The 24797-nt window shown below is 34.1% G+C and overlaps 1 protein-coding gene across 1 annotated transcript; it reads left to right on the top strand.

The window, feature by feature from the left end:
• The first annotated feature begins 1139 nt into the window (after window positions 1-1139).
• On the top strand, window positions 1140-8258 carry LOC122276599 (integrin-linked protein kinase 1). The gene is made up of 12 exons (XM_043086443.1): window positions 1140-1604; window positions 1699-1773; window positions 1914-2009; window positions 2569-2654; window positions 2741-2861; window positions 4050-4129; window positions 5264-5326; window positions 5476-5582; window positions 5741-5826; window positions 6703-6824; window positions 7358-7469; window positions 7906-8258. The coding sequence occupies exons 1-12, from the start codon at window positions 1275-1277 to the stop codon at window positions 8002-8004; spliced, it is 1377 nt and encodes a 458-aa protein (XP_042942377.1). The 5' UTR covers window positions 1140-1274; the 3' UTR covers window positions 8005-8258.
• The last annotated feature ends 16539 nt before the right edge of the window (window positions 8259-24797 follow it).

Here is a 24797-nt window from a genome sequence, read left to right as displayed (position 1 = left end):
GCACTCGGGTCCCACCCCTTAAAAGACCGTTTAAGTCGGTGGTTAATAGTTATTGAACATTTCCATCGCGTCTCTAAAATTAATACTTAATTAAATTATAGAAAATATATATATATATATATATATATATATATATATAAAAAGTAAAGAAAACTCATTTACATTCAATTCTCTAAATTAAGTTTTGATTTTGGGATGTATATAGTTGCTCCCTAAATTGGAGAGTAGTTCCAAATCATTCTTTTGATTTTTTTTTTCAAACTTATATTTTAATAGAATCTTAAAAAAAATAATATAAATAAAAGTAAGTGAAAAAAAATAATAAAGAAAGATTATTTTAATAAAATAAAAAAATAATAGAAAATGAGATGCATGTAATTTTTGAAAGATAAATATAATTTAGAAAAAAATTATAAGAAGTGTGATTTCTAGTCAAATTTTAGAATATATTATAGGAATGATAAAACTTGTTTGCCGCCTGGGGTTGACAGTCCTACTTGACCACTGATCAAATTTTTTTTATTTAGTAATTAAGGAAGTGATTTTAAGTGTATTGATATATTTTTAAAAAATATTTAAATATATTAAAAAATGTAAAAAAAATGAACTGAGGAGCATGTTTAGAGGTAAGAGCTGAGAGGCATAGTAGCCCCACTCATTATAGAAAACTGGATGAGAATGCTCTAAGATACAGTTTAGATAATGGGATGAAATGAGATGAGATGATTAGATAAAAATTATATAAAATATTTTTTAATAATAATATTATTATTTAAAAAATTGAATTGTTTTTTATATTTTATATAAATATTTAAGAAAATTATAATAAAAAAAAATAAAATGGGATATTTAAAAAAAAAATGCATCTACGTTTACAATTTTAATTGTTGTATAAACACTATTTTCGTCTGGATTTGTTATTTATAGAATTACTTTTTAAAATTAAACAGAGCCAATACAGCTCGCGAGCCATCCTGCTGTCTGTGGCGCCGTTAACCTGTTCCAGGTCGTTGGTCAATTTTCAAACTATAATTCTTATCCTACGCCATTACGCCGAAATTTCCGAAGACGCGCTCAGAAGCGCGTGAAAACAAGATACACAACCTGGCAGCAATTGAAGGCCCATGGCCTCGCTATTTCAAACTCGTCAACGTTACAAGTTCACAACACCTACCTTTTGCCGAAGCCTTCGGAAACCTCTCTAAACTCTCTTTTTCAATACCTGAGCATCGCAGCAACGGGATTCCTGACTTGTAAGTTCCGTAAATCTGGCGATGGAACCATCCAAACCACTGGTGAGGTTTACAATGGGAAAGCAGTCGTCGCTGGCGCCGGACCGGCACACGGACGACGAGGGGTCAGTTACCGAGAATGACGAAGTTGCGGAGGGGATCGATCCGGGGGTCCGGTTGATGTACCTGGCCAATGGAGGCGACCTGGAAGGGATCCGCGAGCTCCTCGACTCCGGCGTTGACGTCAATTTCAAGGACATCGACGGTCGGAGCGCTCTTCATGTCGCGGCCTGCCAGGGCTTCACTGACGTCGCCGCGCTCTTGCTTGACCGTGGCGTAGAGATTGACCCGAAAGACCGCTGGGGGAGCACGGTAACACCATTTCTTCTCTTTCTATATCTTTTGTCTTTTTGGTAGCTAAATTAAAATCTAATGCGGTTTGTTTTTGGGAAAAAAAAAAAAAAAGCCTCTAGCTGATGCTATATGTTACAAGAACCACGACGTGATAAAGCTTCTGGAGAAATGTGGTGCGAAGCCTCTGGTATGTTTGTTCATGTATCTTTGCGTTATTAGCATTACCTTTCGTTTGGGAGATTATGACATTTTTGCATAGTAATTTAAGTAGTCTGTAAATTATCTTTGCTTTTATTGCTATTTCTGATTTTTTTTCTTGCTGTTCAGATGGCCCCAATGCACGTTGGACATGCCCGTGAAGTCCCGGAGTATGAAATCAATACTAATGAGCTTGATTTTACGAACAGTGTGGAAATAACCAAGGTAAAAGTGTCTCGATATATCTATATATATATATATATTGGTATCTGAAATAATCAACAATCTGCTTCCTGCGCCGCGTCTTGAAAGTATTGCTATATGTGATACCGTTCTTTATTCTCGGTACTTCTACCGCATTACTTGTCGGATATTTTGGATGGCTGTAAATTCATGCTCTTCATGTTTTAGATTCCAGGATTTTCTTGACCTATTTCCCTTGTTCTGGATGGTTGTATCTTTTCGTATACTCCAATACTTGGGTAGCACCCATTCTGATCATCAAGAAAGTTATCGACTTATAATAATAAGTGCACGATATTTTGGTGAATCTTTTGTTTTCACACAGATCTGAATGAAAATTACATTTTGTGATTGTTCAGCATATTCCTGGTTGAAATGCTAATTTGGATTCATTATCGTTCTCAATCTGATTAGTCTTATCGCAAGTTGATAATCTTGCATATGCTTTGTTTGATGAAACATGCTTCCAGGTCTCATTTTGTCTTTGTGATTACCTTCCTTCTGTGTTGTGTTTAACAAAATGGTGGAAAACTTTTTTCAGGGAACCTTCCGTATAGCATCGTGGCGTGGGATACAAGTCGCTGTAAAAAAGCTTGGGGAGGAAGTTATTACTGACGAGGATAAAGTGTGGGTTGCTCTGGGATTTCAAAAGGATTTTGCTATTAATTTATTCTTCTATTTTGATGGCCTTTAAATTGGTTGGTTTTTCACAGGAGGGCATTCAGGGATGAGCTTGCATTACTCCAAAAGATTCGGCATCCGAATGTAGTCCAATTCCTGGGTGCTGTGACTCAAACTAGTCCAATGATGATTGTGACAGAATATCTGCCCAAGGTTTTTCTATCCCTTGGTCTGTTAGGGTATAATTGATTTGTGTTATGCTGACTGCCGCCCAGCGTGCCTTGTTAATCTTGCTTTCCTAATAGCCCTTAACTTCTTTTTATTTAGAATGGATATATAGAACAAACTACAATAAAGTGGTGCCATATCAAAATAAACTTAAACAACATATAGGCCACCAAAATTACACATTCTTCACCTTTGAACTATTATCCCTTAGGGAATGTGTATAAAAATTTGGCAATAGGCATCCTAACTACAAAAGATTTGCATGCACCCCTGCAGTTGATCTTTCACCGTCAAGATTTTCTGTGTTCTATTTTCATCAATTCCAATATTAATTGAGAGTGCCCTTTGTAACTTTTTGATAGGTTTGGGTGTAAATTAAAACATTTTATAGTTTGGGATTCATATGGTAAAAGTGATGGTTTGTGGGGTGAGTAGTGTAATTTCCATAATTTAACTTGAATAGGTCAGAAATTTTTTTAATTTTATTTGTCTAGTAACATTTAAAGCAAGAGACATGAGCTAAAAGACAGCATTCATTTTCTGCCTCAAAAGAAAATTTGGGTCTTTACTTTTCATTTTATTCTCTCTTGTATAAGAGCATATCAAACTATTGAATAGCTGAAATTCTTGCAAAATCTACCATTGGATAAATGAGGACTAAGGGGATGCTTGGAGAATGAGATGAGATGAGAATTTTGTGAATAGTCGTGAAATAGTTTGAGTTAAGTATTTATTGGATTTTGGAAAATAAGGGAGAAAAAGTTGAATAAAAAATATTATAAAGTTAAAATGTTGTTATAATATAATTTTTAATATTATTTTCGTTTTGATATTTAAAAAAGTTGAATTATTTTTTGTTTCTTATTAGGAAGTTTGTGAAAGTTTTAATGATTAGTTTGAAAAGTTGTAATGATTAGTTTGAAAGTGTTTGTGTTTGAATGATGTTTGGGAAGAAAATGAGATGGGATAAGACGAGATGGGATGAGATGAAAACTTTTTCCAAACATCCCCTAATGCTCTATCAATCTTGATGGGGTGCCATCCTATTATAGTTTCTTTGTGTGTGAGTTGATTTAAACTCAAAGCAGGTAAACATATTGGTGGCATGGTTAATAAAAGTGAAAAAATGATGATATGGAATCATTTATCATTATTTTACCATTTGTTGTGCAGGGAGATCTTTGTGAATTCCTAAGAAAAAAAGGTGCTCTAAAGCCCACAACAGCTGTGAGATTTGCTCTTGATATCGCAAGGTCTCTTTTTTCTCATGCTCATCAATGAATGGCAATGATGATGGTTTTGCAAGTCATGAGTTAGTCATGATTATAGTAGCCTTTTTAATTTGTTATACATTTATATGCATAAACTTGCTAAATTTGTGAACTTTTGAATGTTGCATGAAGTAGATGATAATTTATCTTTATCTACTTTGCCACTAAAAAACTCTCATGATTAGTTATCAATATCAGTTGTCAAAGTTCGAACTTTTTGCTAGGGTGGGATCTTAAATAAGGGCTTACTTTTGTTGGGCTGAGAGAAGCTCGAAACAGATACATGCTTCAAAATTGTACCTGTTATATGTAGGAAATAGACATTGATCGTAAATGATGTATAATAAGATGACAAAAAAACTAAATGAAAGAGAAATTCTTAGGGGAAATGTACACCTTACAGTCAAACTTTCAGACACTTGCACTTTGCACCCAAAACTACTAAAATGGCTCATTGCACTTTCAAAATATAAAAACCTTGCACTTTACACACATTTTGTTTTGACCATTAAGATGTGATCTGTCATAATCTTGACAATAAAATCTTAATGGAGGGTGCAAAGTGTCAGTTCTTGAAGTTTGAGACTGCAATGCGTCAGTTTTTATAGTTTTGGGTGCAGAGTGCAAACCTCGTATGGTTGGAGGGTGCAATGTGTATTTGTCTCAATTCTTAAGAGAACTATGGAGGAAAGGAATATGCTGATAGATTAAGGTTCTTTTCCCCAGAAATTTTTTGGCAAGAAGGGAATGAATTAAGTTTATTTTCCTAATATGGAATGGCTTCTTATCAATATCTTGTGTTGCAAGAGGCACTTAGAATTGGGCTAAAATTAATTACAGCTGAAGATTCAAACTTGATAGGTATTACTCAACTTGTTAAAGAAATTGCCTTTTAACAGAAAGAAAATCACACTAATATAAGTTCAAACCTTTCACGTTGTTTGAAGATGGGAATGGCCATCAATAACATTTCTCCAGGAAGAGAAAAATTAGCAACTTCGTTGATACATGTCGATCAATTTTATTTTCTGCTAGTTTCTTCTTTTTGATGCAAGAGAGAGATATAGAATTTTTTGGATACTTTCCTTCTTTACACTATCTTTGGAAAATTTTCAGGGGAATGAATTATTTGCATGAGAATAAGCCAGAACCAATAATTCACCGTGATCTTGAGCCTTCGTGAGTTTCTTCTTCAACTCAAACTCTCGTATGTGAATTTCATGTGCATCTCTTCAAGATTAGCATTATATCTCCGTCGACATCTGCTGTGAGCCATGTATGCCTTAAACTCGGCCAATTTTTTATGTTGCTTACTAATAATATTTCAGAAATATATTGCGGGATGATTCTGGGCACCTCAAAGTTGCGGACTTTGGAGTTAGCAAGTTGCAGACAGTGAAAGAAGATAAGCCTCTTACTTGTCAAGAAACTTCTTGTGAGTGATCTTTTTGGCTAGAATATTCACACATCTCCATGTTTTTTGGACCTTGCATAGCTATGATGTCATTTTTGAAAATATAATATTTCTGTTAGGTTCACAGAATCACACATGATGAGGTTTTGTCATTGAGATGTGTTATTTGTAACTGACAGGCCGATATGTGGCTCCGGAAGTTTTCAGAACTGAAGAATATGATACAAAAGTTGATGTGTTCTCATTTGCTTTAATTCTACAAGAGGTAAGCTCCTTCTGTACCTCTAAAACTCACATCTTTAAGATTTGGCTATTCTATGTGAGGACTTGCTTCAACCTATAAATCCTGTTTCATGTTTGGTATTTGTCAATCTTTGAAGAGGGCCATTTCAAATTCTCATAAGCAATATAGGTGCATGTGGATGCTAACTCATCTATGACTTTATGCACCCTGATTTATGGTTATTTCTGAATAATGAGCCAACCCGTTCGCAGATGTGACACATGCATGTAAGGCATTCTACTTCATATACCCTATATGATGATAGAAGGAAAGTCACCTTGTACCCTGTATATGCAAAATTAATGAATGTAGAATGCATGACTGAAAAGAAGAATTAATCACAGAATAGAGTAAGTGACTTCCTTTGTTTTATATTAAATATAGATTTCAACGAAATTTTTGTGCAATATATTTCTATTCATATCAAACTTGCGACTGCTTCACGATTCTGCAGTTTGAATAGAAATTGTTTCCCCTCATGGCTGTCTCTGTGAGTGTTAAGTGAACTTATAGTCGATGATAATGGAAGATTATTTATACCCGGATCTAGAAGGAATGTAAAATTTTGAGTTTGTTTCTTTGTAGTGTCGGTAGTCATCCCCATTCTCTAATATTGTGTCTAAAACTGGCTGTCCTTCCTTTACAAGTTGGTTTGGTCACATCCCATACTATTTCTTTCTGTATTATTTTTTGTTAGTTTTAGTAATACCAAGTAAGGCGTTTATTGTAAACTTTTATTCTCTTTGGATGATAATTGTGGTCTCTGACTTTATGGGGCTTTATCTTATGCTTCTTCCATAAATTCAATTCGGTCATAACTGGCTTCATTTGTGATATTTGCAATATACTGTAATTCAGATGATTGAAGGCTACCCACCATTTTCGGCAAAGCTAGAAAATGATGTTCCCAAAGTATATGCTGCAAAAGAGCGCCCACCTTTTAGAGCTCCAGCAAAGCTCTATGCACATGGACTTAAAGAGTGAGTCCTCTTTGTTTCATTGCTTTTTAACGTATTCCAAATTTCTTTTTTGTGATGATAATGACATAAATATTTTCTTCCTTTCTGACATAACTTGCATAAAGTTTATCTTTTAATTTGTTTGATAAACCTTGCGTCCTCTGCTTTCATCAATGAAAAATATAGTTAATTTCATTCCTAAAGTTCCAACTTGGAAAATTGCAGAAACTTGGAGCAGCATTTTGTTATGAATTTAGTGATTTTAAGTTAAATACCGTTGGATCCTGCTGTCTTTTCTTTTTCATAAAAGAAAACTTGGATGTGGGCATAAAGACCATGTGTAAAAACTTCGACAATAAAAAAACATATTATCTAAACTTGTGATTTTTTATAAGAAATAAAAAATCTGAGAATTTTCTGATATAACCCAACTCTTTGGGCTGCCAATCTGAGTTTGCGCTTGTTGAAGTCTTTTGTCGTTCATTTTCCTTGTTTTTGTGTGTGGATGAGCCTGAGTGAGGTCATAGAAATATAGCTGATGATTCTGTTTACAGGTTGATTGAGGATTGCTGGAGTGAGAAGCCAGCTAAAAGACCAACATTTCGGCAAATAATAACAAGGCTGGAGTCCATTCACAATAGTCTTGGACATAGAAGGCGTTGGAAGGTCTCTCTCTCTCTCTCTCTCTCTCTCTGTGCTTGTGAGGGTCCCCGTGGGTGCAGGCAGTTTGATGCATATATTCTTGCATGGAACCCTGTTTCTTAGTTAGGATATCTTACATGACTATAGCAAGCCAAAACCTAATATGTCTCCAAAGCTTTAAATGGTCTCACTCCTTTGATTTCTTGATGTATCGGAGTATTTCTATCTGGTTGTGAATTTTTTTGGTCCTAGGGGTTTGAATTGCGTGTCTCATTCCCGTGCCAAACTAAGTCAAGATTATTCAAGGATTAATTTTTTTGTTTGATTTTTAAATTCTTTAATTGACTGCTCAAATTGCTGAAATCATCCTAACATCTCTCAGGATCACTCTATTCTTACGAATGGTGGTTCTTGGTTTCATTTCACAGGTCTCATTCTCTCTCTCCTTTAATGTGTACAGGTTAGACCTTTGAGATGCTTTCAGAATCTGGAAGCCATGTTGAAGAGAGATAATTCTCTAAGCAGCAGTTCGTCTCGTTCTAATGCCAGCAGCCGATGATTGGACAGATTTGTGCTCTCTTTTATCTTAATTTGTGCAGAATCTCTTTTCCAATTTGGTGGCAAGAAGATCAGTTTATTCAGGAGCATCTTTTTCTAATCTGTGTAAATCTCTCTCTCCCATTGAACTTGTGGGTTGAGAATGTATTGCTTGATCAACAATATAAAGGCTGTTCATTTACACTACACATGTAATCATAAATGTTTGTCATTTCTATTGAGCAGAAAATACGGTCGAGCTTCGTTTTCTTTTTCTGTATTGGTGACTGCTTGAGATCAACATCGATTCCCTATTGACTGAGAAAACACGTACGGGTTTGGGATCAGGCTACAGACCAAAGCTTTTCAAAATTATTCATCCTTGGTCCGAAAAGCAGGCTCATCTTGTTAGCCTGTTGGCATGTCTTGTCCGAAAACAGATCGTGTGTAATGACTGCATTCTTCAACGTTAAAACAACTTTCGTCCAAGTTATTGCTCAAATATTTTAAGAGTAATGTTGTCTTAGAGTCTATAGTGCTGCACAATTATTTTGAAAAATAGTAAAATTTATTATTTAATTTTTTTATGTGTTTTGTATTTACTCATATTTTTTTAAAAAAATTACACAACATTTATCTATTCCATAACTGCAAATATCATTTCTCATATTTTAATTCAATATAAAAATACTTTTTAAGCATTTAATGTTGGAAAAATTGAAGTGGACAACAATAAATAATGTGCGAGAATAGTAGAACATGGGCTTTCGTTGAACCATAATTGTCCATTTTGGGTGTGTGACTACGAACGCAGACCTTTAAAAATCTTCATGCTTAGACCCTACTGCTCTGCTTGCCATTAGGCCAAAATTGACTACTAGGTCTACCCGTCACTCTCAACAAACGAGAAAACAGAGCGGAAAGACCAAAGATTGTAGGTGGGGTAGGGCAGTGGGCTCAGAATTTTCTCTTTTACTTTTCCAAAAATAGATTAAAAATAAAATAAAATAATTAAAAATAAATTAATTTAATTTTTTTTTTAAAATAAAACTTAGTGTTATAAACTCAATGAAAAATAAGAGAATTTTAAGAGATTGAGAGAGAGCGAGAGAGGAAATTCTTATTGATCTATATATCAAACTTATATCTTTCTTAAAGAATTTAACGATATATATAGGCGTACAAAGGGGGACTATGCTAGCTCACTATGCTAGCACTATACATTTGACGACTAGATAAATGTGGTCATACAATTCAACATGGTTTACAACACTTCCCCTTTGGATGACCATATTTAAAGAATATGCCTCGTTAAAACCTTGCCAAGGAAAAACCCTGTGGGAAAAAAAACCAATGGCGAAGGAAAAAGAGTACAGTATTCATTTGTATCGCCGAATGCTTTAGGATTGCCTCATTAAAACCTTGCAAAGGAAAATCCAGTGGGATAAAACCTTAGCGAAGGAAAAAGAGTACAATCAGCACAAGTCTTCAAGACATTACTTCCCCTTCTTGATATCAATTTCAACTTTCTTCTCATGAATTGCAATGATCTTTTTGTGTGTATCTGAAAGATAACTCGCATTTGTACATCCAACTAACTGGATCTTTCTGCTGATCACTACTCTTCTGGAGTTGTACTCTTCTGGAGTTCTTGTAAATAACACAGTTAGTGGAGAATTCATCAACATTAAACTGCTAACCTCATTTTTAATAAAAACGGTGGCCAGCTTTTTAAGATCAGACAAGCACCGCAGATTTTCAACTCCTCTGTAGGTGTCAGGCGTGCTTTCAGGTACTGCAGCTGTCAGACGTGCTGTTAGGTGCTGCAGCTGTCAGGCGTGCTGTCAAGCGCCTCAGCTGTCAGGCGCCGCAGAGCTATGAAGTTATATTCCATCTCTTTTCTCTTGCTTCACGAGAGATGTTGTATCATAATTTTCTCTATAAAAGAGATATTCAGCTCATCTTCATTCGCATCTCATCTTCTTCACTTTTCTGTAATCATACTGCAATTTTACTTTGCAATCTCTTTCTGCATTCTTATCCTGCAATCTCTCTCTACATTTTTACTCTGCAATGGCTCAGCGATCTTCTCATGGCCAATATATGAGGTACTCTGCACCTCGTTCATCAGCTGTTCCTGCTTCTACCACAGGTGCTATCATGCAATGTAATGATCTGACTCATAGGTCAGATAATGAAGCTATCTATGAGCTTGTGAGTCTCGGTACCCGATACTCATCATCCATTGTCGCATTTTCTCAGCGACTGCAATCCAGAACTTGTGGAGTTGACTATCTCCACGAGAATATTGCTATACTTCAACGACTTCTTCTGGAGTTCAACATGAAGATAGAATCAATAAAGAAAGAGAATAGGAATTTAAAATCTTTGCTTAAATCTTCTTTTCGATTGCCCACCGCTTTAGATAGGGATGACATGCAGATTCTTGAAGAACAAGAGCATTTGAAGAATGAGGCAAAGTGCCTTAAATTTCTGTAATTCTTGCTTCAAGATAATAAAATAATATTTCACAAATATTCATATTTGTGTTTCTATCTTCTGGTAGATGTTCTGTGTGCTTCATTTTATTTCTTCTTTAATAATGCACACTTCTTATCAAACCTATAATATGAATCTTGAAATACTAATTGTATTTAAAAGATGGTATTTCATGACTAATAACATCATCCATCTTCCCCTTGAAGCCGCAAGGGTTTCAGATTTATATTTCAAATATGTGCAGTTTCATGAGCTCTTCTGGAGCCTCAATGACATTTAAATCATATATATAAACTGCAATAATAGCTTGATAGAATACATATAAGGATCATATAAGGATCTTTGAAACTTGATAGAATACATATTTCCAGATGTATTCATATTAAAAGTTTCAGACATTTTCTATCATTCAGGGATTTTCATATATATATCATGATCCAATGATCCATATAAATATGCAGTTAATCATGCATATCCAAACTCTCAATAACTTTCAAGCTAATAAAAATCTCAATATGATTTCAACCATTAAAATCATATCAATATTGTTTCTTCGAGAAACTAACTTGTGATTTCTATATCACATTTTCATATTAAAAGCTTCAAGCTTTTTATATCATGTATATAAATATCCACTGATATTTAACAAAAAAATCACCTCTTTAGGTGTTTGGATTTCAGGTCCATATTTATCACATTTTACTTAGTGATATCAATTCTGCAGGAATTGAGAAACTGACTCGTGATTTATATATCACATTTTTATTTCCTTTTTATAAATACCCACTGACATTCAACAAGCATCACCTCTTTAGGTTTTTGGACTATAAGTCTCGATGCATCATATTTTACTAGTGAATCAATTCTGCAGGAATTGTTTCTTTCAAATTTGGTCAATATTTTACGTCGTATTCTTCGACGATTCTTGATTCACTTTCATCATTACTTCTGGTAATGTCAATTGCCATCTCATATGGAAATACATTGTCGATAACAATTTTATTTCTATCCATAATTTCTCCATTATTCATGAAATGTAACGAGATTTCGTTATTTTCAGATACCTGTCCCTCTTCAAGGGAAGACATTTTCATGAAAAACCTCTTCAGGGGGCACTCTTTAGGAGATTTATACTCTTCAAGAGTTTATATAGGAGAATTTTATACAGAGAATTTGGATGGACTTTATTGCTTGTTCTGTGGGTATGGCCTCTTCAGGAGCACCAAATTATTTGTGCTTTACTCTTTTGAGATACAGTACCTTTTGTATCTATAGGTCTCACATGCTTTCAGACTGCTAAATTTCTTAATTGTCCTACAGGGACTTCAATCCTCGCTGGGATTTTAGCAGCTAGAATATGAGACATTTTTATCTTATTGCATCCAAAATTTAATTATCATCTGAACTTCTGATTCACATATGATAATCAAGATAACGTCGAATTATTTCATCTTATTTGCTTCTGGCAAATTTTTCTTTCCACTTCTGGTGGTAAGATTTTATAGTAAAAGAATCTTCTGGTTCTTTTATGGACGTTCATATGAAAATCATTCAACTTATCGTAATTGATTTTGGATGATCAAGATAACCATTAAAAGATACAAATATTTTGAATCATATCACCTTTTGATGCATCATAATATTTGATTTAATAATTTGTATAATATTATCTCAAAGAGAAAGTTTACATCTTTTCCAATATGAGCTTCTAGCCCGAAAAGATATTCATTATCACGTCCAATCTCTTAATTTCTTTGAATAAAACGCATTATTCTTTTCACTTCATGGAATAGAATTATATAAATTCATTATCATTCACTTCAGGGAATGATGTAGATCTAGTAAGACGTGATTAATTATTCTTATCAAAAGCTCATTATTTTGCACAGTCACTGAAAGATCATATATAAATTTAGAATATATTGTGAACATTTGCATTTCATATTGCTACTTCAGGAGCATACTCGATATTGCTACTTCAGGAGCACATTCGAGACGTTCATTCAAATATATATTCTTTCTACAATTTCAATTATGCAATTTCAAGTGCATAAATCATAATGAGCTTTTGGTACACATATCACTCATTTAAACTATGAGGTACTCAATAAAATTATTGATTTAGGGCGATCCTTCAGGGATGCTCCATTTCCATTCTCAGATAAATCATATCATTAATAATTTATAACAAGTATAAATAAATAAATAAAACTTGTATATAAACTATGTGAATAAATATAGAATTTATCAAGTAATAATAATGAATATAATCTTCAATATTTATCTTAGTGATTGCAAATAATATATTGAAAACTTACTTGAAATAGAAGATCACTAACTTAAAAATCATCCAGCTCTCCATGAGAACCTTATCATGTGAGAGCCTTTTGCGTGTGTTACCAACTCCACTTATTGCTCAAAAACTTTGAAGAAAAGTCCAACTGTCCAGCTAGCTGCCTTGACAAGCATAATCCAACAAGTAAACATGTCAAATGGTCAAGGAGAATTAAGAAAAGTCTAACTATTTAGCTAGCCGCCTAACAAAAATAATCCAACAAATAAACATGTTTTTTTTTTTTTAAAAGGTGTATTGTTGATGGACACGAGATAATCATCTCTTATCATCTTGTCAGCCACTATTAAAGACTTTGTCAAAGTCTATTAAAGTTTTGTCCCCACCACGAAAGTCCTTTATAAACGGCTCCACATGTTAAAGTCTTAAAAACTTGTTTCCACGAAAATCACGGCAAATGGTTGACGTGTAGAGCCAACCAATTTAGAAAAAGAGGTCCAGTAGCCCGAGGAGGGTCCGGATTGCTTTGGAAGGCCGGTGGTCAGTTTCACCCTCTCTCTCAATGCTCACTTCCAGGTGAGCTCCTGATTCGCGTTTGGAGATGATCTTCGTGCGGGTCAATGATCATCCGATACTTATTTTGGTACAGTTGCCGACATCATCATCTTGCTTGTTTGGGTTTCTTGTGGATTTGAAGACAAAACAAAACCCAACAGATCTGAACCTTTTGCATGGAGATCTGGACTCCGAAAACTCCCTTACGTGCGCCTGTTGTTGAGGATCATTAAGGAATTGCAGTGGGTGTCTCCACGCTCCAGTCATGGGTCAGTTTGGGTGGGCGCTGCAGCTATCTCTCCTCACTCCCTACGTGCAGGAGCTTGGTATCCCTCACGCCTGGGCCAGCATCATATGGCTGTGCGGCCCGCTCTCAGGCCTACTCGTTCAGCCCCTTGTCGGTCACATGAGCGATCGATGCACCAGCCGCTTCGGCCGTCGCAGGCCATTTATATTCTCCGGGGCAGTGTTGATCGCGGTCTCCGTAACTGTTTCTTGAAGAAGAGCGGAGAGAGCGAGGGCGCGTTTGGACGATTCACGGCGCTGTTGATCCGGTCGGAACCGCGCCTCGGAGCTTTGACTGTTATGGTTTTCGAATTACAAATCTGCCCTTTTTCTTAGTAGCCTTTAGCGGCGTGAAAAGCTGAACATGGTCTTGAGAGAGAGATCCGAGAGAGAGGAAATATGGGCGATCCCAGAGAACCCTTCTACCGGGTTTCAATCGTGAGAGGCCGAGTCATTTATGGCTTAAAAACCCAGACCTTGAGCCACCTGGACGAGGATTCGAACACCTCGCAAAGTGAAAAACCGCAACGCATCAAAACGGTTCGAACGAGACCAACATGGTGAGAGAAAGATTTGAGGGTAGTGATCTCCGGAAGGAGCTAGAGGTGGAAGAATTTTTTTTCTTTTTGCATCGTGCTGATAACGTGTTATAAACTCAATGAAAAATAAGAGAATTTCAAGAGATTGAGAGAGAGCGAGAGAGGAAATTCTTATTGATCTATATATCAAACTTATATCTTTCTTAAAGAATTTAACGATATATATAGGCGTACAAAGGGGGACTATGCTAGCTCACTATGCTAGCACTATGCATTTGACGACTAGATAAATGTGGTCATACAATTCAACATGGTTTACAACACTTAGAATATTGTTCTTTACTTTGGTCATGATAACATTCTGTGACATTGTGGATTGTGGGCCAAGTTGAGAAGTTTGAAGGCCTATAAGGAGGAGGGAGAACTTACAACTGGCAATTACAATGAAACAAAATGTTTCACGAAATAGGAAAATGAAATAATTATTATACTTTAATTCCCGTCCAAAAATACAAAAGAAGCATAACAATTGCTCCATTTTACGAGAGGCTGAAAGTCGGAACTTCTTATGGGCCTCCTTGATTATTGCAACGGATAGGTACGCAAGGTAGCCAGCTAGGTTGCCCCCCACTCTATTTTTACTCTCTAATATTTTATTATAAGATGAGATTTATTTTTATTTCCATTATGTAGGAAACAGTGTATAGGTCTAGCCACCAGTACCTTACGGTCATGACCCAAATCAGAAACTGGATTCTATATCCTAATACCATATAAGAAATGCCTATTTATGTGCACATATGTATAAATATATATAGTACCAAAGTACAACTTGAGGGAATATTTGCAAGTAATTATATATGAAACCCAAATGTAACAAGAATCTGATCTGATCTCTACTACTTTCCCATATGATATTAACCATTTAGGAAATGATTTGTACAAGTTCCAAATAAATAAGTCTCATATAAGTCATTGTAAAAAAGTGGATCTTACTTTTAAAAAATGAAAAAAAAAAACTATTCTTTATTAATGACTTATTTTTTTACAAAGAACTTATAAATGGTATGTCTATTTGGGACTTGTACATAGTATTACTCTAATCACTTGGGTGACATAATAAGTAGCTAGCTAGTGATGTTCAACATTTTACAAAATAAAATTAATTACTACTTTCCCTAAATCCTAAACTCTAGAACTCTTAAGCTTTGAAGAACCTTTGTTTTACTGTCCAAATTTGTACCTTAGTTATAAAAATCATATATAGTACTTCTATATATAACTTGTCTTTGTAAGAAATTGCAATATTAGTATATGAAAAAAGATGCACAAAAATATATATATATATATATATCTATCCTTTGCAAAGATATTGAAGCTTGGGGAAACTAAGTGGAGGTAGAAACAAATGATGATCTGATCAAAAATCCAAAAAGGAGAAAAAAAAAATCATGCATGTTATATGCACCAATAAGGCTATAAATAAACCAGTTCGCTTAATAGTTTGCTTAATATTTGTTCGATTATATTCGAATTGAAATCGGCTTGTAAGAAAACAAAACTCATATGTGAAAGTAGATACCTACTTTATTATTAAATGACATATACTTGATTAAACTCAATTCGACTTGACTAAGATTTTTTAAGTCTACTCGTTTATGCCCGACTCGACTCGATTAAAATTCATTCATACATTAATGAATATATATGTGGATATATATATTTATAAGTTAATAATATAAGCATAAGTACAACTTTTATAATTAAATATGTAATAACCTACTTACTTCTTATACCAAGTCATTTATGCCTAAAAGTGTATTCCATGCAGGTTATATGTTATTTTAAGTCATTAAATTATATTAAATATTTTATAATTTGTAAAATAGCTAGTCGGTAGGACTCGACAATTTTACATACTAGTATGGAGGAACAATATATGAAATGTTGATATATACTATTATATCATGTGTATTGTATTCGTAATTTATGTAGACATATAATATATGATTATTATGGATAAATATATACTAATTACATATTTATTATTTATAACTTTTAACAATTTCTAATTCAACAGTGGTCTATTTGTTAGTTATAGAAATTTCATTAAATTTAGATATTTTTTTTTCAATTTCTATAATTTATAATTATTAAATCTTATTAAAAAATAAAAAAGTTCAAGTTGAGAGTTCAGATCACTAAGCTGAGCCTGAACAAAAATAAGGTAAAATTCTCGAGCTCGGGTATTTTTAGTCAAGTGGTGCTCAACTTGGCACGTCTCGATTACAACCCTATGCACCAATAGTTAAGTTTGGTTCTCAAAAATCTACCTTTAGTCACAACTAATATGCTATTTGACCATTTGAAATTTAGCTTACTGCTCATATGGCTATCTTGACGTGATAACACCATATGATGTTACGTAATTTATTAAAAAATAAATAAAAAACATAAACAAAAAAGAGGTAGAGGGAACCTAGAGTTTCAATTTTCCTCTTTGTATTTTTGGATGCCATTTTGGTTTGAATTTTTTTTTCTTTTTTTTTTAATAAACCATATGGTACCATGTGATGGTGCTATGTCAAGAGAGTCATTTGAGTGGTAAGTTTCAAATGGTCCAATAGCAGTAGTCTTAATTAATAAATATGTAATTAGAGAAAACCTATTAAATGTCCTTTGCATGCTACATATAATGTCTCTTAAGAAAACCTATTTTGAAGTGTTGGTATTTTCACAATTAAATTTAATTTTGAAAATGTGTAACACATGATCATGAATAAGAAAATAAGAGTGAAGAAATAGCAAGTAATGAATCTTCTATCCCAAGTTAATGCATGGTACGTAGCCAAGTAGGTAGCTAGCAAAAAACAATTAAAATTAATTGGCTGATAACACAAGTAATCTAGCTATTTTCTTGTTACAACATCAAGCTGTAATTCTTTGATAGAGACTAGTGATGAAAGTCCTAGCTAGTCATGCACTTTTTTTTTTTTTTTAATCTTCCTGGAATACCTAGATCATCATCATCATGAGTTGTGGCACGTACGGGATATCCTCACACATGTCACAATATATATATATAATTTTGTAGAAGATTAATATATAATTAAGAAGAATACGGACTTGATACTGAAATTGAAATTAATTACGTCCGTACTTTAGTGGGAAATTATTAAGAAACTCATGAACATCATGATCATGTGAGCTGTGATCGATCTGCATTTTTGTCATGAGATTTTATATTATTCTCACGACTTTGAAAAATAATAATTAAAGAGAGATCAATATATATAATACATATACATATTGTAAAGATAGGGCCTATATATAATTGCATCATGTCTAGCTAGGCTGCCGATCTGTTTAATTGTGTTCATATCATTTTCCGATCGAGTACTACTCTGACCTAGACTCATTTATTTCCACTTGCAAAATTGTAGAGCGGCAACGTTGTAAATGACATGATCACGACGAATTAATTATAAGCTAGCTAGCTATATATGCATGGTACGTAGGAGCTAATTAAGGGCTAGCTCTTCTTTCCCACTAGACATTATATGGGATATGTATGTATGAAAAGAAGAGTCCGAGATGGGCGAAACGGCGAAACCCACTCATTGTTTGATGAAGTGTCACAGAGAGGTTTCCCCTTCGGCGGCCCTACTATAGCTAGCTGGAAGTACTTGAGATGATCAAGGGGATCGAGGCGCCAATACGATCGGTACGTGGGAAGCTTTAGATGAGAACGAGTTAGGTACCTCGTGGGATTAATTACTTGCATGTAATATTGAATATATCTTAGAAGTTTATTCACCTATATATGTATATTAATGCGCACATGCATGAGTTGGTGAATTAATTAGGTTTTGTATTAATAGATGAGCAGCAGCATCACTTGCATATAGCTGATCTCAGCAGCTATATGGAGTCCAACAGCCATATAATATTCCCTGTGTGTGTGTACATGCGTGTGTCTAGAAATATATAGTACTGGTCCCAGCTGCAATTCGATCCCAACCCTTGGAAGAGAAGAGAATATTAGTTTTCACAAGAGTTTTGGCTGCATGCATGCAGCCCTTTCTTATTTATATATTGACAACACGCTTAATTTATACAGAACATTATTGGCGTTTTTCTTGTATTATTATTCATGATACAGTTTGCATGCATATATATAGAACTAATAGATCGATCAGATCAACTAATTAAGGATGATGATGAATGCATCGCCTGTGGAAATCAATATATGTAAATCTGAAGAAATTATTTTCCCTTTTCAGCTAAACAAGTTAATTCAGGCACATGCAGAGTGATCTTTTCATCAAAATAGATCAATAAAACACACACACACACACACACACACACACACACACACATATATATATATATAGAGAGAGAGAGAGAGAGAGAGTATTCCAATTCTTGTATAGTTCTATATATATATAACCCAATTCTCGCACTGATCAATCATGCATATAATTATACAATAAGAAAAATAGCTTTTTGATTCACCTAAATTCATCGCAAAAAACATACAACCCGTTGCGATTATTTATTAGTATCTCATTTTGAATTTTTTGAAATGAATTTAGGTGATGCAAAAAGTCATTTTTCTTGTAATCATGATTCCATGATTAATCGAATTTACAAAGTGCTTATGTACTTGAAGATCAATAATATGAAAGATCAAGTACTGGTTTTCTTATGTTCTAATTGATCAAGTTCCTAGTTTGGTAAAAAATAGTTTGCATTAAGAAATGCATGATTTTCATCCAATATGCATGCAGTTGCTTTTCATATATCTTCTTCTTCTTCTTCTATTTTTTTTTTTTTTTTTTTTATGCTACTTTTACATTGCTTTACGCCGGAATTCATATTCAACCCGACAAATTTTTTCATAAGGCTCGCGGATTCGCCATGAAATTAACTTATTAATATTGAAGAATTTGACTTGTTTAATTAAATTGGTCAGGTTAAGAGGTTGACTCATATATCATTTGATTCAACTCGATAATCAATATTTAGATCAATTTTGCAAATTCAACATGAACCTGACATGAAATTATAAGGTTAAGGTTGAAGGTGGCCAGTTTAATTGATCCATGCATGTAATTAAATATATAAAAGGTTGAATTAGGGTGTGAAACATCTCGAGCTAGCCAGCTTGACATGACTCATCAACAAGAGTTATTAACCGCACTCCGGAGGGAAAAATAATCCACCCATATATATAGTACTAGTGGTTTCCTTTCTTTTTTATTAAATGTGGTGATGCAAGGGAATATGGTACGTACGAGTTGCCCACAATGTGGTCCTCATAGTAGATACGGGGGAGATTTTCTTGTTGCAAAACCATAAAGAGATTTGACCGGCCTCCGATCGATCGAGGACATGATGGACAATTAACATAGCCTTCCTATTTTAGATCAGGTAAGCAAATTTAGCATGGCTTGAAGCCAATATCAGTACTAGGTACATTGTGATCTGGGTTTTGCATTCAACTTGATCGAGATCAGAGTAAAGACAGAAGAAAGAAAAAATTCCAACAAACAAAGATAGATAGAATATTGGGTCAACATGCATGTGTGTGGGTAGCGGCCGCGGCTAGCCTAACTAGTGCATGCATGCATATATAATAGAATGCTGAGGTAGATGATCAAATGTAAGTGTACATAAATTGTCACCACTTTCCATTCAGGGAAAGTTGATGTGATTGGATGTCGACACATATCAGAATTTACGGCCTCCCTATCTTGACAATTCCTACCATGCATTTGGATTTTTACTACCGTATGTATATATACACACACATATATTTGACTATTAATGCTACATACAATTTTAATAATAAGTCTAAGTCTCGTACATTGTGCATTTCATTTAAAAAAATAATTGGATGTCGACACACAACAGAGAATGTATATACCTCCCTGTCTTGACAATTATTACTATTTGCATTTTTACTACTGAATATAATATATATATTTGACTATTAGTGCTACGTGTAATTTTAAGATATACAAATCTCGTATATGTTTTTCTTTTTTTTTTTTTAAAAAAAGTTAGTTATAGTATAAAAAAATACGAGTTTTTTTTAGGTGATCTCTAGATCATTTGCCTATTTTCTAAACAGAAAATGCGCGACATTAATTATATATATTATAAGATCATACAAATAATCTATATATATATATTATATAATAAGAAAAATTCAAATAAAATAATTAATGCGTAATTATCAAAATAACTTAATTATATTTTAACCCGTTAATTATATATAATATGAATATGCATGATCGCTAGCCGTGCAGAATGCGAGCCTGCAAGGATTCAGCATCCAGAATGTGTGTGTGTATATATATGATAAGCTTGAGGAATCTTCACCAGTACCTTGAACCTGCCTTATAGCTAGGAGGAATGTAACGATCGAAATCCAACTTTCTTCGCAGCAAATGTTTTTGTAGCGACCACTAATTAATTAATTAAAATTTTTAAGCAGTATAACAATTCATTAATTAATTCCACCGATCAGTACTAGTACCACGTACTCTCTCACACAAACAAGCACTACTATGAATTCACCAACTCGCTTCTCTCTTTTTAGAAAAAGAAACCTCCGCTTCTTTTTAGTAAACTTATATACATGCAGCTTGTATGTGTATAAGTGTCTCTGCTAGTATTTTTTAATCCTTCATTTCTACCGATTAACTTGGTTTTGGTCAAATTTATCGCAATCCAAGGACTAACAACCTACATGCGCCCCACCACACAAATCCATAGCCGCTGATCTACAGGGACGAAGCAGAATTGCGGCGAAAATCTCAACGTGTGATACTCACCAGCGGTTTGTTCCATGCATGGCCATCACACGCTGTCGCACCAAAATGTGTCCAAACCTGTCTCTTAAGAAAACATCTCAGAATCACAAACTGAAATGCACCTTCAACATGATCTACCACCTCCAGTGGTGGAATCATAGTTCACATAGCTGTGTGAACTGTAAAATACCTTCATTTAAGACAGTGCCCTCTTGATAATGTATGGGTGGGAATTGAACCATGATTTTGGTCCCAAAACTCTAGTTTTTTTTTTTTTTCATTTCACTTTTGGGTTGTGGTTGTTGTAATGGGGTGTTTGTTGGAGAAACATACCCCTCTCCTTATGTATCTCACTTTTCGTATCTAAATGATATATATATATATATATATATAATATAATATATATATGCTTGCTTAGAAAAAAAAAAAAACTCCAAAAGAAAGCAGTGTTTCAAGAATTAACCTAGCTAGCTAGCTAGCTACGACAAAGAACTAGAGCTTGAAGATCTTAATCAACATCATGACTTAAAATATTCTTCATGATAATTAATTGATATATAATATATGATCTAATCTATATATGTATATATATATCTTCTTACTAGTTAGTAGTTACAGTAACAGTTCTGCTACATACAGTCGGAACGTGTAGTCATGGGGTAAGCGTGCAGGCCACGTCAGTTGAATTGAAGAAAAGAAAAGGAAAAAACGGATAAAATTAAAAAGTAAACAGAAATAGAAGAACTGAAAAGGAAGTTCGTGTGCTTCGTCTAAAAACTAGTGAAAAAAAGTCTGAGAGGATGGCGACAGGGAGAAAGGGTGGGACTGGAACCAGCGGAAAAGCGGGTTGTAAAGCATGCCCAAGGCGCCGATGATGGGTAAGTTGCCAGTGTTACCGATGTCCCTGACATTCTCGATGCCTGGGGGTAGTTTAGGGTGGGAAGGGAAGGGAAGAATTAAGGTATAAATGGAGGGGTGGGCAAAGAATTACCCTTTTTTTTTTTTTTTTTTTTTTTTTTTTTTTTTTTTTTTCAGAATATAAAGATATTGCGCACTACAGTCATGCTACTACATAAATCGCACCACAAGATCCAAAGATATCATCCTCAAACAACTCCATGTCTCTATACGTCATCCAAGCTAGATTCATAAATGTAAAAATGAAGAAAATCTTAAAACATCCATCAGTTATTTATATCATGGGTGAAGAATCCATACAGAGGCTTACGGTTGTTATTTGCCTAACAACCTCGATTCAACATGTTGTAAAACTCTTCAATCGATCTCCGTCTCTCAAGATTCAACCTTTCACAAAAATCCCTAATGAAAATTTCTGATTTTGCATTTAATCCATACAGTGGAAGTTTTTTGGAATCAAGTGTCTCAAACAAAGCATGTTCCGTTTTGTCTTCATCATTAGCCAATGGATTATCGTATGATTCTTTCTCATGATCTTACCAATAATCACCACCATCGTCTGCTATCTTCATGTTAAGTGGCTGCGGCTAGCCGTCAAGTGGCAGTACTGCAGTTTTTTCCTTCACTTCCTTGTCCGGCAAGTGGCTTCTGGAGGAGCAGGGGAGAAGGAGAGTGGAGGCGAAGTGGAGAAGGTGAAGGAAGAACAAGAAGGGAAAAGAAAAGGCTTCGTGGGAGAAGAGAATGATAATAGGCAAAGTGGAAGAGGAAATGAAACGCATCGTTTCACTCTAACAGTTTCATTAATCCACGTAAGACACGACTGCGCCCCGCTTACTCATGCCGATTGAATTCAACATTTTTCTTACAGTAAATGTACTTAATTACACTGTCGTCTGTCACAGGCCATAAATATAAGGGATTAGCTGTCGCTCCCACCAAGGGGATCGATCGATCCAACAAAGGGCTTGAATTTCTTTATTTTTTGTTTTTTTTCAAACATTTTTTAAACCTCTTAAAAATTATCAAAAATAAAAATAAAAAATTCATGAAAAATGCTTCCTTAATCATTAAGTAAAAAACTTAAACAACCCAAATATCGGTGGCCGGGTTTTGTCAGTGGGTTTTGTAGCTAGGTGGGAGTAGTGTTTTCCTATATCTAATACTTACATTATATATTATATAAGGCACTCAAAATGCAATAAACTATTTTATATATAAATATATATACATATATGTTATAATTCTCACTTATATATATTTATATATAAACTTTGACTGATCCATCGTTATATACAGCATGCAGGTCATATATTCTTAATTTAATTTTTCTTTTATATATAATTTCATGGCCCTCCATATAGTTTATGATCTAAATGAAAAAGATACAAAAATACGTTAAACATTAATTAATTATATACCCTCAAACGTTGCATAAAGGGTTGTTGTATCTTTATAGCTAGCTCTAGTGTTTTGTGTGAGGTAATACAGGTTTTTTATGCGGGGATCGAATTAAGGTGGTTAATATTTAATTTCTAACACTGAAACTTCAAAATCAAGTCCCAATTAAACTAAATTAAGGTTTATGTGCACAAGTAAGAATGAGTGATCATTAATTCCTAGCTTTACTCACAATTGTAAGTTCTAATGCTAACTTGATTTTAACTCTTATTTAAAACCAAACTTCATAAAATACAGTATTAGGCCATATTGCATCGTTTATAGGTAACATTACACATTTCCATGGTATAGAACGACTTGTTATAAGTTATATGATGGCAATATTCAACATTTACCGTGGAGTGGGTACGGAAAAATGATATGTTGATGCAAATTCAAACTGATATGGGGTATGCCAGTCTAGATTCTATGTTGATTACATTAAACTATCCTGAGAAGGCAAATCTATGCAAATATGACCAGAAAAGCTTAATCTTTCTTAGATTTGGGGAATATCAGTTTTTTTTTTTTTCCAAATCATTTATTTACCTTCGAGTAATTCTTTCTTAGGAAATATTTCATTCCAAGTTTTTTAAGTGATTTTGATTTTAATTTTGGACAAATGTTTGGAAGGATTTTTGTATACTTACGTATTTAATTTTCATGCAATAAATTGGATTTTCATGCAATAAACTATTTAAACCTAGTTTGTGGGCCTCATAAGACAATTTTGAGTTTTATCACTAATCAATCTTTTTCAGAGTTTTCTCTTTGTGTTGCATCTTTTCTCAATCTCAATCTAGCTTCTATTGATTAACTAGTCATCTCAATCCAGTTGGTATTAGAGCTTTAGTGTTTTCCTAGGGTGATTTATTATCAGTTTTCATGGCTAGTGGTAGAGGTTATGGTCAGCGTGGCCAGATTTTCAATAAGGAAGTCCCTCACCACGGTTGTAACGTATAGAAAGTGATGATTTTAGATTTGCAAAGGTAGATGGTAGAATCAATCAGGGTCTAGAGGCACAAAACCTGAACAGATAGATGGATGATCATGATTGTAACTCCAGTTTTGTGAACTAGTATCACAATCATGCTCTATTTCAGGAGTACCATGTTTGGAAAGAACAACATGAAGACCTAGGCTTCAAAGTTGATTTACTAAAATTTCTTGGTACTTTGCAAGCTGAAGGTTATTTTGATTTGTTGTATGAGATTGAATGGATTTGATACTATGGGGAAGAAGACTTTGTGGAGGAACATTCTTCCATTGAGTGAAACTCTATACTGGTCTACAATACCTATCCTAGTGAAGACAACCTAGTGGAGGAAGTAACTACTTTATTGAAAATGAAAATGGTGGTGAAATTTTAAAGTTTGAATATGAAACAACTTGTGAGACAGTATTGTGTAATTATGTTGATTTCCTTGGAGTTGACGATTTGTTTTCAAATTTTTCTATGCAAAATATT

This window comes from Carya illinoinensis, chromosome 9 (assembly GCF_018687715.1).
Source record: "Carya illinoinensis cultivar Pawnee chromosome 9, C.illinoinensisPawnee_v1, whole genome shotgun sequence".
In the NCBI taxonomy this organism is placed as follows: Eukaryota; Viridiplantae; Streptophyta; class Magnoliopsida; order Fagales; family Juglandaceae; genus Carya; species Carya illinoinensis.
Note: the sequence above shows the minus strand (reverse complement) of the source record. Positions and strands in the feature narration are given on the sequence as shown.